The sequence below is a fragment of the Salvelinus alpinus genome, chromosome 3, assembly GCF_045679555.1.
Source record: "Salvelinus alpinus chromosome 3, SLU_Salpinus.1, whole genome shotgun sequence".
In the NCBI taxonomy this organism is placed as follows: domain Eukaryota; kingdom Metazoa; phylum Chordata; class Actinopteri; order Salmoniformes; family Salmonidae; genus Salvelinus; species Salvelinus alpinus.
In genome coordinates this window covers 75,859,842-75,874,136 of record NC_092088.1, presented here as the reverse complement: position 1 = coordinate 75,874,136, position 14,295 = coordinate 75,859,842, and the positions used below count along the sequence as shown (strand labels likewise).

At 49.9% G+C, this 14,295-nt stretch overlaps 1 protein-coding gene across 1 annotated transcript in view; it reads left to right on the top strand.

Annotated features, from left to right (window-relative positions):
- The window catches only part of LOC139571340 (delphilin-like), an 87,381-nt gene that overhangs the window by 64,217 nt on the left and 8,869 nt on the right, over nt 1-14,295 (top strand). The window contains exons 14-20 of the mRNA XM_071394134.1: nt 4,578-4,647; nt 5,339-5,662; nt 10,193-10,344; nt 10,813-10,953; nt 11,947-12,044; nt 13,091-13,268; nt 13,548-13,867. Of these exons, the coding sequence (XP_071250235.1) occupies nt 4,578-4,647; nt 5,339-5,662; nt 10,193-10,344; nt 10,813-10,953; nt 11,947-12,044; nt 13,091-13,268; nt 13,548-13,867 (1,283 nt within the window). The remainder of the gene's footprint in view (nt 1-4,577; nt 4,648-5,338; nt 5,663-10,192; nt 10,345-10,812; nt 10,954-11,946; nt 12,045-13,090; nt 13,269-13,547; nt 13,868-14,295) is intronic.

The window sequence follows — 14,295 nt, the reverse complement described above, 5'->3', positions numbered from 1 at the left end:
CTCATTCCCCTGTCTCTCTGGCTCTAATCCCCCTGTCTCTCTGACTCTCATTCCCCTGTCTCTCTGACTCTCATTCCCCTGTCTCTCTGGCTCTAATCCCCCTGTCTCTCTGACTCTCATTCCCCTGTCTCTCTGACTCTCATTCCCCTGTCTCTCTGACTCTCATTCCCCTGTATCTCTGACTCTCATTCCCCTGTCTCTCTGACTCTCATTCCCCTGTATCTCTGGCTCTAATCCCCCTGTCTCTCTGACTCTCATTCCCCTGTATCTCTGACTCTCATTCCCCTGTCTCTCTGGCTCTAATCCCCCTGTCTCTCTGACTCTCATTCCCCTGTCTCTCTGACTCTCATTCCCCTGTCTCTCTGACTCTCATTCCCCTGTCTCTCTGACTCTCATTCCCCTGTCTCTCTGGCTCTAATCCCCCTGTCTCTCTGGCTCTAATCCCCCTGTCTCTCTGGCTCTAATCCCCCTGTCTCTCTGACTCTCATCCCCCTGTCTCTCTGACTCTCATTCCCCTGTCTCTCTGACTCTCATTCCCCTGTATCTCTGACTCTCATTCCCCTGTCTCTCTGACTCTCATTCCCCTGTCTCTCTGACTCTCATTCCCCTGTCTCTCTGACTCTCATTCCCCTGTCTCTCTGGCTCTAATCCCCCTGTCTCTCTGACTCTCATTCCCCTGTCTCTCTGACTCTCATTCCCCTGTGTCTCTGACTCTCATCCCCCTGTCTCTCTGACTCTCATTCCCCTGTGTCTCTGACTCTCATTCCCCTGTCTCTCTGGCTCTAATCCCCCTGTCTCTCTGACTCTCATTCCCATGTCTCTCTGACTCTCATTCCCCTGTCTCTCTGGCTCTAATCCCCCTGTCTCTCTGACTCTCATTCCCCTGACTCTCTGACTCTCATTCCCCTGTCTCTCTGACTCTCATTCCCCTGTATCTCTGACTCTCATTCCCCTGTCTCTCTGACTCTCATTCCCCTGTATCTCTGGCTCTAATCCCCCTGTCTCTCTGACTCTCATTCCCCTGTATCTCTGACTCTCATTCCCCTGTCTCTCTGGCTCTAATCCCCCTGTCTCTCTGACTCTCATTCCCCTGTCTCTCTGACTCTCATTCCCCTGTCTCTCTGACTCTCATTCCCCTGTCTCTCTGACTCTCATTCCCCTGTCTCTCTGGCTCTAATCCCCCTGTCTCTCTGGCTCTAATCCCCCTGTCTCTCTGGCTCTAATCCCCCTGTCTCTCTGACTCTCATTCCCCTGTCTCTCTGACTCTCATTCCCCTGTATCTCTGACTCTCATTCCCCTGTCTCTCTGACTCTCATTCCCCTGTCTCTCTGACTCTCATTCCCCTGTATCTCTGACTCTCATTCCCCTGTCTCTCTGACTCTCATTCCCCTGTCTCTCTGACTCTCATTGCCCTGTCTCTCTGACTCTCATTCCCCTGTCTCTCTGGCTCTAATCCCCCTGTCTCTCTGACTCTCATTCCCCTGTGTCTCTGGCTCTAATCCCCCTGTCTCTCTGACTCTCATTCCCCTGTCTCTCTGACTCTCATTCCCCTGTCTCTCTGACTCTCATTCCCCTGTGTCTCTGGCTCTAATCCCCCTGTCTCTCTGACTCTCATTCCCCTGTCTCTCTGACTCTCATTCCCCTGTCTCTCTGACTCTCATTCCCCTGTCTCTCTGACTCTCATTCCCCTGTGTCTCTGGCTCTAATCCCCCTGTCTCTCTGGCTCTAATCCCCCTGTCTCTCTGACTCTCATTCCCCTGTGTCTCTGGCTCTAATCCCCCTGTCTCTCTGACTCTCATTCCCCTGTCTCTCTGACTCTCATTCCCCTGTCTCTCTGACTCTCATTCCCCTGTCTCTCTGACTCTCATTCCCCTGTCTCTCTGACTCTCATTCCCCTGTCTCTCTGACTCTCATTCCCCTGTCTCTCTGACTCTCATTCCCCTGTGTCTCTGACTCTCATTCCCCTGTATCTCTGACTCTCATCCCCCTGTCTCTCTGACTCTCATCCCCCTGTCTCTCTGACTCTCATCCCCCTGTCTCTCTGACTCTCATTCCCCTGTCTCTCTGACTCTCATCCCCCTGTCTCTCTGACTCTCATTCCCCTGTCTCTCTGACTCTCATTCCCCTGTATCTCTGACTCTCATTCCCCTGTCTCTCTGACTCTCATTCCCCTGTCTCTCTGACTCTCATTCCCCTGTCTCTCTGACTCTCATTCCCCTGTCTCTCTGGCTCTAATCCCCCTGTCTCTCTGACTCTCATTCCCCTGTCTCTCTGACTCTCATTCCCCTGTGTCTCTGACTCTCATCCCCCTGTCTCTCTGACTCTCATTCCCCTGTGTCTCTGACTCTCATTCCCCTGTCTCTCTGGCTCTAATCCCCCTGTCTCTCTGACTCTCATTCCCCTGTCTCTCTGACTCTCATTCCCCTGTCTCTCTGGCTCTAATCCCCCTGTCTCTCTGACTCTCATTCCCCTGTCTCTCTGACTCTCATTCCCCTGTCTCTCTGACTCTCATTCCCCTGTATCTCTGACTCTCATTCCCCTGTCTCTCTGACTCTCATTCCCCTGTATCTCTGGCTCTAATCCCCCTGTCTCTCTGACTCTCATTCCCCTGTATCTCTGACTCTCATTCCCCTGTCTCTCTGGCTCTAATCCCCCTGTCTCTCTGACTCTCATTCCCCTGTCTCTCTGACTCTCATTCCCCTGTCTCTCTGACTCTCATTCCCCTGTCTCTCTGACTCTCATTCCCCTGTCTCTCTGGCTCTAATCCCCCTGTCTCTCTGGCTCTAATCCCCCTGTCTCTCTGGCTCTAATCCCCCTGTCTCTCTGACTCTCATCCCCCTGTCTCTCTGACTCTCATTCCCCTGTCTCTCTGACTCTCATTCCCCTGTATCTCTGACTCTCATTCCCCTGTCTCTCTGACTCTCATTCCCCTGTCTCTCTGACTCTCATTCCCCTGTCTCTCTGACTCTCATTCCCCTGTCTCTCTGGCTCTAATCCCCCTGTCTCTCTGACTCTCATTCCCCTGTCTCTCTGACTCTCATTCCCCTGTGTCTCTGACTCTCATCCCCCTGTCTCTCTGACTCTCATTCCCCTGTGTCTCTGACTCTCATTCCCCTGTCTCTCTGGCTCTAATCCCCCTGTTTCTCTGACTCTCATTCCCCTGTCTCTCTGACTCTCATTCCCCTGTCTCTCTGGCTCTAATCCCCCTGTCTCTCTGACTCTCATTCCCCTGTCTCTCTGACTCTCATTCCCCTGTCTCTCTGACTCTCATTCCCCTGTATCTCTGACTCTCATTCCCCTGTCTCTCTGACTCTCATTCCCCTGTATCTCTGGCTCTAATCCCCCTGTCTCTCTGAATCTCATTCCCCTGTATCTCTGACTCTCATTCCCCTGTCTCTCTGGCTCTAATCCCCCTGTCTCTCTGACTCTCATTCCCCTGTCTCTCTGACTCTCATTCCCCTGTCTCTCTGACTCTCATTCCCCTGTCTCTCTGACTCTCATTCCCCTGTCTCTCTGGCTCTAATCCCCCTGTCTCTCTGGCTCTAATCCCCCTGTCTCTCTGGCTCTAATCCCCCTGTCTCTCTGACTCTCATTCCCCTGTCTCTCTGACTCTCATTCCCCTGTATCTCTGACTCTCATTCCCCTGTCTCTCTGACTCTCATTCCCCTGTCTCTCTGACTCTCATTCCCCTGTATCTCTGACTCTCATTCCCCTGTCTCTCTGACTCTCATTCCCCTGTCTCTCTGACTCTCATTGCCCTGTCTCTCTGACTCTCATTCCCCTGTCTCTCTGGCTCTAATCCCCCTGTCTCTCTGACTCTCATTCCCCTGTGTCTCTGGCTCTAATCCCCCTGTCTCTCTGACTCTCATTCCCCTGTCTCTCTGACTCTCATTCCCCTGTCTCTCTGACTCTCATTCCCCTGTGTCTCTGGCTCTAATCCCCCTGTCTCTCTGACTCTCATTCCCCTGTCTCTCTGACTCTCATTCCCCTGTCTCTCTGACTCTCATTCCCCTGTCTCTCTGACTCTCATTCCCCTGTGTCTCTGGCTCTAATCCCCCTGTCTCTCTGGCTCTAATCCCCCTGTCTCTCTGACTCTCATTCCCCTGTGTCTCTGGCTCTAATCCCCCTGTCTCTCTGACTCTCATTCCCCTGTCTCTCTGACTCTCATTCCCCTGTCTCTCTGACTCTCATTCCCCTGTCTCTCTGACTCTCATTCCCCTGTATCTCTGACTCTCATTCCCCTGTCTCTCTGACTCTCATTCCCCTGTATCTCTGGCTCTAATCCCCCTGTCTCTCTGACTCTCATTCCCCTGTATCTCTGACTCTCATTCCCCTGTCTCTCTGGCTCTAATCCCCCTGTCTCTCTGACTCTCATTCCCCTGTCTCTCTGACTCTCATTCCCCTGTCTCTCTGACTCTCATTCCCCTGTCTCTCTGACTCTCATTCCCCTGTCTCTCTGGCTCTAATCCCCCTGTCTCTCTGACTCTCATTCCCCTGTATCTCTGACTCTCATCCCCCTGTCTCTCTGACTCTCATTCCCCTGTCTCTCTGACTCTCATTCCCCTGTGTCTCTTCAGACAGCCCCGCTGAAGACTGTGGTCTCAAACCAGGCGACCGCATCCTTTTCCTCAATGGACTGGACATGAGGTACATAAACCTGTTATAACTTTACCTTAAGATGCACACAGGACAGTGAGTCAACATAATGAGTTTCAGATTTTAATGTCACATGCACAAGTACAGTGAAATGCCTTCCTTGCATTAACCCTAACAATGCAGTAATCAATAACAATGTAATACTAAAAATAACAAAGTAGAACAAAAATAACCAAGATATAAAAATAAGAAATAAGAAGAACACGATAAAGTAAGGAAGTAAGTATACTATATAAAGGGTCAGTTCCAGTACCATATGTACAATGTGCAGGGATACTGCAGTGATAGAGGTAGATATGTATAGGGGTAAGGTGACTAGGAATCAGGATATATGGTAAGTGGACTGGTGTGTGTCTGTGCTCACACATATGCATGACTGTAGGAAGTCCTTTCACTCCCTTTAATGTACGTATTATTCCATTTAATTCTGAACATGAAGTGTAGGAGTGAACACAGCCTGGGTGGAATCATCGCCCATAGCACAATATCACCCACAGTATCAACCCGCAAATACTTAATTATACCACCCTAGTAACCACGTAAACTAGGGTTTACATGGTGAGTAGTAGAGCGCACTACTGAATTCTGTAGTTAGTAACTCTCTATACCTTTCTGTAGGAGCTGGTCCTATGACAACATCATTGCCGATTGTAGTAGTGAAAGTGACTGTGTGTGTCTTCAGAAACTGTTCCCATGAGAAGGTGGTGTCCATGCTGCAGGGCAGTGGGGCCATGCCCACCCTGGTGGTGGAAGACGGACCCTCTGGTTACTCTCACTCTGACCAGAGTGACCAGGAAGACTCTCCCACAGGCTTGGCCCCTGCCGTGGCCCCCAGGTCCCGCTCCCGCTCCCCGGTCCCCCTCAGCTCCCTGCAGTGGGTGGCTGAGATCCTACCCCCCAGCATCAGGGTCCATGGTCGCACCTTTAGCCAGCAGCTGGATCATCTCCTGACGGTGCAGGAGAGATACACCATCTGCAAGGCCCTGGAGACCTTCTTCCAACAGAGGTGGGGGGGGGGGGGGGTATGTTTTGGATGATGGAAAAGGAGTGAGAGAGAGAAAGAGAGAGAGAGAGGCCTTTTATCTCTCCAAATGACAGGAAGGATGATATATTTGTTTGAAATGCGTCAAACATCAAGGGTAAATATTACATTAATTTGATGTTTACCTACCCTAGAGGGGAATTACAGACATTTCTGTAATAACAAATAACACACCTACCCTTCAATAATACGCTTTAATCCTAATATGGTTCATTACATCTCATTACATGCACTACATGTAAATTATATAATTCTATACATTATATAATGGTAAACTTGTCTAATCTCAAGCAATACATGTTATTTTACAGAGTACAGAATCAAAGAGTCACCAAGAAAAATTCCCTATCAACATTACTGAATAGCAATAAACCTTTTCGAAAGTATGATTTTCTTTTCATACTTTTATTTTAGCATGTTTGAGAAAGTAAACTCGCACACCTTAACGTGCTACCAGGTGCATGGAGAAAAAACGTTTTCTTAATAAGAAAAACAACTCCAGCACACTGGTAGGAGTTGAGTTGTACCTCATAGAATGACTTGCACCTCCCTGTAAAATACCCTTATGAAACGTTGGTTAAAAGATCCATTCAGTTATTGGAAGCATCAAGATTACCGGTGTGCTTCAGTTTTTCTTCTTTTTATTTTAGCATGTTTTAAAATACTTTTATTTTAGCATGTTTTAAAATACTTTTATTTTAGCATGTTTTAAAATACTTTTATTTTAGCATGTTTTAAAATACTTTTATTTTATTTTAGCAACAAAAAAGACATATTTTGAGATGTTCAGAAGATATGAGATGTTCAGAAGATATGAGATGTTCAGAAGATATGAGATGTTCAGAAGATATGAGATGTTCAGAAGATATGAGATGTTCAGAAGATATGAGATGTTCAGAAGATATGAGTAACGGGTGACGCTCTCCTCATCCTCGGAAGAGGTGAGGAGAGAAGGATCTTCAGACCAAAACGCAGGCTCAGGGAAATAAGCCATCTTTATTATAAATTACGATGGCACACGAAACGAAACAAAACACTTTCCAAACTACAAAATAACAAAACGACGTTGACGAGACCTGAACATAAACTTACATAACTAAACATAAACTTACGTACAGGTAACAGACGACATCGAAACGAAAACAAAACAAACAAACGCTACAGTCCTATGTGGTACGAACATAACATACGGACACAGGAGACAATCACCCACAAAGAACACTGTGACAACGCCTACCTAAATATGACTCTTAATTAGAGGAACGCAAACACCTGCCTCTAATTAAGAGCCATACCAGGCAACCCAAAAACCAACACAGAAACAGAAAACATAGAATGCCCACCCAACCTCACGTCCTGACCAACTAACACACAAAAACTAACAGAAAATAGGTCAGGAACGTGACAGTACCCCCCCCACAAGGTGCGAACTCCGGACGCACCAGCACAAAGTCTAGGGGAGGGTCTGGGTGGGCATCTAACCACGGTGGTGGCTCAGGCTCCGGGCGCGGTTCCCACCCCACCATAATCCATCCTAGCCTCCTCCCTCCAAGAATGTCCACCCTCTTTCTTCCCCCACAAAATCCTCCTAATAACATATCTAATAATGACAATACCGGGACAGAGAGATAAACCAAGACAGAGGGATAGATAAGACTATAGAGGTAGATAAAGATAGAGAGGGAGATCAGGATAGAGGGGCAACTCCGGACTGAAAGGCAGCTCCGGACAGAGAGACAGCTCTGGACTGATGGGCAGTTCTGGGTATTTAGCCTTTTCAGGCTGAAGGGCAGCTCATGGCTGACTGACGAATCTCGACGCTCATGGCTGGCTGACGGCTCTCGACGCTCATGGCAGGCTGACGGCTCTCGACGCTCATGGCAGGCTGACGGCTCTCGACGCTCATGGCAGGCTGACGGCTCTCGACGCTCATGGCAGGCTGACGGCTCTCGACGCTCATGGCAGGCTGACGGCTCTGGCTGCTCATGGCTCTCTGACGGCTCTGGCTGCTCATGGCTCTCTGACGGCTCTGGCTGCTCATGGCTCTCTGACGGCTCTGGCTGCTCATGGCTCTCTGACGGCTCTGGCTGCTCATGGCTCTCTGACGGCTCTGGCTGCTCATGGCTCTCTGACGGCTCTGGCAGATCCTGTCTGGCTGGCGGCTCTGGCAGATCCTGTCTGGCTGGCGGCTCTGGCAGATCCTGTCTGGCTGGCGGCTCTGGCAGATCCTGTCTGATTGGCGGCTCTGGCAGATCCTGTCTGATTGGCGGCTCTGGCAGATCCTGTCTGGTTGGCGGCTCTGGCAGATCCTGTCTGGTTGGCGGCTCTGGCAGATCCTGTCTGACGGGCGGCTCTAGCGGCTCCTGTCTGGCGGACGGCTCTAGCGGCTCCTGTCTGGCGGACGGCTCTGTAGGCTCATGGCAGACGGGCGGCTTTGCAGGCTCATGGCAGACGGGCGGCTTTGCAGGCTCATTGCAGACGGATGGCTCAGACGGCGCTGGGGAGACGGATGGCTCAGATGGCGCTGGGGAGACGGATGGCTCAGATGGCGCTGGGTAGACGGATGGCTCAGATGGCGCTGGTGAGACGGATGGCTCAGATGGCGCTGGGGAGACGGATGGCTCTGGCCGGATAATGCGCACTGTAGACCTGGTGCGTGGTGCCGGAACTGGAGGCACCGGGCTAAGGACACGCACCTTCATACTAGTGCGGGGAGCAGGGACAGGGCACACTGGACTCTCAAAGCCCACTCTATACCTGGTGCGAGGTACCGGCACTGGTGACACCGGGCTGAGGGCAAGCACATCAGGATTAGTAGGGGGAGAAGAAACAGTGTGTACAGGGCTCTGGAGACGCACTGGTAGCTTAGTGCGTGGGGCCGGAACTGGAGGCACCGGGCTAGATACACGCACTACAGGGAGAGTGCGTGGAGGAGGAACAGGGCTCAGGATACGCACTGGTAGCCTAGTGCGTAGTGTAGACACTGTAGGTACTAGGCTGGGGCGGGGAGGTGGTGCCGGAAATACCGGACCGTGGAGGCGTACTGGCACTCTTGAGCATTGAGCTTGCCCAACCTTACCTGGTTGAATACTCCCGGTTGCCCGACCAGTGCGGGGAGGTGGAATAACCCGCACCGGGCTATGTAGGCGAACCGGGGAAACCATGCGTAAGGCAGGTGCCATGTATGCCGGCCCGAGGAGACGCACTGGAGACCAGACGCGTTGAGCCGGCCTCATGACACCTGGCTCAATACCCAATCTAGCCCTACCAGTGCGGGGAGGTGGAATAACCCGCACTGGGCTATGCACTCGTACAGGAGACACCGTGCGCTCTACTGCGTAACACGGCGCCTGCCCGTACTCCCGCTCTCCACGGTAAGCCTGGGAAGTGGGCGCAGGTCTCCTACCTGCCCTTGGCCCACTATCTCCTAGCCCCCCCCCAAGAAATTTTTGGGAATTACTTACGGGCTTTTTTGGCTTCCGTGCCAGACGCGTTCCCTCATAGCTCCGGTTCCTCTCTCCGGTAGCCTCTGCTCTCCTCAGTGCCTCCACCTGTTCCCATGGCTTTTCGGGCTTCCAGCCACGTCTCCTTGCTGCCTCCTCAAACCACCGCTCCTGGGCTTTAGCTGCCTCCCTCTCTTCCTGGGAACGGCGATTTTCTCCTGCCTTAGCCCAGGGACCTTCTCCATTCATTATCTGCTCCCATGTCCAGAAATCCTTGTTTTTCTCCTGTCCCTTACTCCGTTTATTTTTCCCTTGCCGCTTGGTCTTAGCGTGGTGGTGGGTGATTCTGTAACGGGTGACGCTCTCCTCATCCTCGGAAGAGGTGAGGAGAGAAGGATCTTCAGACCAAAACGCAGGCTCAGGGAAATAAGCCATCTTTATTATAAATTACGATGGCACACGAAACGAAACAAAACACTTTCCAAACTACAAAATAACAAAACGACGTTGACGAGACCTGAACATAAACTTACATAACTAAACATAAACTTACGTACAGGTAACAGACGACATCGAAACGAAAACAAAACAAACAAACGCTACAGTCCTATGTGGTACGAACATAACATACGGACACAGGAGACAATCACCCACAAAGAACACTGTGACAACGCCTACCTAAATATGACTCTTAATTAGAGGAACGCAAACACCTGCCTCTAATTAAGAGCCATACCAGGCAACCCAAAAACCAACACAGAAACAGAAAACATAGAATGCCCACCCAACCTCACGTCCTGACCAACTAACACACAAAAACTAACAGAAAATAGGTCAGGAACGTGACAATATGAGATGTTCAGAAGATATGAGATGTTCAGAAGATATGAGATGTTCAGAAGATATGAGATGTTCAGAAGATATGAGATGTTCAGAAGATATGAGATGTTCAGAAGATATGAGATGTTCAGAAGATATGAGATGTTCAGAAGATATGAGATGTTCAGAAGTGTCTAAAATGGCAGCTCTGCCCTTTTATATATATGTTCAGGAACGTGGACACCCTGATTGTTGATGTGTTCCCGGTGTTGGACACTCCAGCCAAGCAGGTGATCTGGCAGTTCATCTACCAGCTGTTGACCTACGAGGAGCAGGAACACTGTCAGAGCAAGATCTCACGCTTCCTGGGCTTTAAAACCGCAGGTGGGTCAGCCATTAGCCACATCTCTCTGCCTGCTTGGAATGGGTCTGTTGTGGGTGAGTGAGTTGAGTTAGAGGTGGGGTCTTGGTCTGGTTATGCTCAATGGTTTAGATTTGCATAATTGTTTATCTTCTCTTCCAAAGTGGGTGATTGCTGTTCATCTTGAGAAACAAGGCTAAGACAGCTACATATTACCATGACAAGAACTGACGACTAGAGGATATGTTTATTGTTCAGTGGGTGTTTGGGATATTCTGAGATGTTTCCTTTTGTTATTCTAATTCATTATAATTCTGCTCTCCCTTTCTGTGTGTGTGTGTGTGTGTGTGTGTGTGTGTGTGTGTGTGTGTGTGTGTGTGTGTGTGTGTGTGTGTGTGTGTGTGTGTGTGTGTGTGTGTGTGTGTGCGTGCGTGCGTGCGTGCGTGCGTGCGTGCGTGCGTGCGTGCGTGCGTGCGTGCGTGCGTGCGCAGCGGCAACAGAGCCAGAGCCAGGTGCAGGACAGGAGCACCACAGGAGGAGCAGCTCAGTACGTGTGTCAGGCACCTCCCACAGAGGCACCGTACGGGAGAGGAGCTCTGATGACTGCATCATCAGAACACACCTGGGAATGGGTACTAAAGTGATCAGCTAAAAAACTATTTGTCCTTATCCTTGATTGGAAGGGGTTCCTCTCAACCAGTCACTCCTGGACTGAGGGTTCGCCTGCTGCTGTTAACAGAGAGCATACACTGACTATACAGAACATTAGGAACACCTGCTTTTTCTATGACATAGACTGGCCAGGTGAATCTAGGTGAAAGCTATGATCCCTTATTGATGTCGCAATCAGTGTAGATGAAGGGGAGGAGACATGTTAAAGAAGGATTTTTAAGCCTTGAGACAATTGAGACATGGATTGTGTATGTGTGCCATTCAGAGGTGAATGGGCAAGACAAAATATTTAAGTGCCTTTGAATGAGGTATGGTAGTAGGTGCCGGGCGCACCGGTTTGTGTCAAGAACTGCAACGCTGCTGGGGTTTTCACGTTCAACAGTTTCCCGTGTGTATCAAGAATGGCCCACCACCCGAAGGACATCCAGCCAACTTGACACGACTGTGGGAAGCATTGGAGTCAACATGGGCCAGCATTCCTGTGGAACGCTTTCAACACCTTGTATAGTCCATACCCAAATGAATTGAGGCTGCTCTGAGGGCAAAGGAGGGGGGGGGGGGGGGTGCAACTCAATATTAGGAAGGTGTCCCTAATGTTTGGTATACCCAGTGTATATCCAAGCCTAGTATTGCATTAAGCCCATCTATACTCTCATAGGGCCAAATCTTAACTTGAGAAATGTATACAGTAACTTGGAATTTAGCACAAACTACACATTGGGAGTGTCTATGGGAGATTTGTGCAGAAATTCAAGTTACGGGGTGTAGCGTACAGTAGATCTCAAGTTAGGATCCAGACCACAGTTATCAGACTGGACTACAGTCTCTGTTGCTTCTCCATGCTGTTAACTACATGATGCTTCCTGCTGTCTCCTGCTGTCTCCCCTCCTCTCTGGGCCTGAGAGGAGGAGGATGATCATGAATGCTTGTCCCTGTCCTTCATGTGGATGCAGGGATTCATGTGGCTGCAGCAGGGAGTGGGAGTGGGACACCCGGAGAGAGACAGTGTGGAGATGGCACCTCCTTCCCAGAGTCCCCTGACCTGAATCACGTGGGTATAAAACTGCAACACAATGCTCAGCCATATAGAGCCAGCAGTGCTAGTTATGTGTGTTCGCCAGAGCCAGCAGTGCTAGTTATGTGTGTTCGCCAGAGCCGGCAGTGCTAGTTATGTGTGTTCGCCAGCGCCAGCAGTGCTAGTTATGTGTGTTCGCCAGAGCCAGCAGTGCTAGTTATGTGTGTTCACCAGAGCCAGCAGTGCTAGTTATGTGTGTTCACCAGAGCCGGCAGTGCTAGTTATGTGTGTTCGCCAGAGCCAGCAGTGCTAGTTATGTGTGTTCACCAGAGCCGGCAGTGCTAGTTATGTGTGTTCGCCAGAGCCTGCAGTGCTAGTTATGTGTGTTCGCCAGAGCCAGCAGTGCTAGTTATGTGTGTTCGCCAGAGCCTGCAGTGCTAGTTATGTGTGTTCACCAGAGCCGGCAGTGCTAGTTATGTGTGTTCGCCAGAGCCGGCAGTGCTAGTTATGTGTGTTCACCAGAGCCGGCAGTGCTAGTTATGTGTGTTCACCAGAGCCGGCAGTGCTAGTTATGTGTGTTCGCCAGAGCCGGCAGTGCTAGTTATGTGTGTTCACCAGAGCCAGCAGTGCTAGTTATGTGTGTTCACCAGAGCCAGCAGTGCTAGTTATGTGTGTTCACCAGAGCCTGCAGTGCTAGTTATGTGTGTTCACCAGAGCCAGCAGTGCTAGTTATGTGTGTTCACCAGAGCCAGCAGTGCTAGTTATGTGTGTTCGCCAGAGCCAGCAGTGCTAGTTATGTGTGTTCGCCAGAGCCGGCTTTTTATAAAGATGCTTTTACCAGTGCTTTTGGAAACACTTTATCTGGACGTCTGCTCATGAACAGTCTGAAAACATTAGTATATAGTTATGTTAACGTTTTAAGCAAGACACATATGAGGCATGTTGTTTAGGATTTTTACTCAAGGTAAATAATGCTTAACAAACTATCTAGTTATGATTCATAAAGTGTTTATAAGCAGACCTTGTGATAAAGAGTTCCTAGTGCTTTGTGCTAATGGCCTGCTCACACCTACGACCCCTAGATGTCAGGAGTGTACACGGAACTGGAGAGTGTGTACACAGGGAAGAGTGCTGTGAAGGCCATGCAGCAGAATCACAGTCGCTGCTCTCCACTGACCCAGCCTGACCGAGAGGAGCTGGGACAGACTGACGCCTATGGCCAGTCTCCAGCTCGCTCCTCTCTCAGTCAAGGTAGCACAGGTAACACAGACATACACACACACACACACACACACACAAACTGTTGACACGGCAACCACTTGAATCCAATGGTCAGTCAATTGTAAAGGTTACAAAAACATTGTCATAAATGTTGTCATTCATACTCACTTCAAGGATGACAAATAAGATAATTTAAGATGGAACCCATTTCGTTTAAAGAGACTTATTTAGTCACAAAGTTTAAAGAGACTTATTTAGTCACAAAGTCCTCTGTTAGACATCTTTGAAATAATGGAGTGTTTCTTTTCCCCTCCCCAGGGAACCGTAAATCAGGTCTGTCTCTGACATGGAAGGAACCTCTACCCGACCCTCTGTATGAGTTCTACCACGGGGGAACCATCCCCTCTCCGGGCAGCGCTGACTCCAACCCCTATGTGAGCCTGGAGAGCCCGCCTCCATCCCCCCAGAACTCTGACGACCCCACCAGCCCCCTGTCCAGACGCAGGAAGCTTTTCACCTTCTCCAGACCCCCCCGGAGCAGGGACACTGACAAGTTCCTGGACGCTCTGAGCGAACAGCTGGGACACCGTGTCACTCTGGTGGAAGACTTCCTCCCTGGAGAGAATGACTATGAGGAGGTGAGAGACAGAGACAGTACATGAAGAGATAGTCACTATGAGGAGGTGAGAGACGGAGACAGTATATGAAGAGATAGTCACTATGAGGAGGTGAGAGACAGAGACAGTACATGAAGAGATAGTCACTATGAGGAGGTGAGAGACGGAGACAGTATATGAAGAGATAGTCACTATGAGGAGGTGAGAGACGGAGACAGTATATGAAGAGATAGTCACTATGAGGAGGTGAGAGACGGAGACAGTATATGAAGAGATAGTCACTGTGAGGAGGTGAGAGACGGAGACAGTATATGAAGAGATAGTCACTGTGAGGAGGTGAGAGACAGAGACAGTACATGAAGAGATAGTCACTATGAGGAGGTGAGAGACGGAGACAGTATATGAAGAGATAGTCACTATGAGGAGGTGAAAGATGGAGACAGTAAATT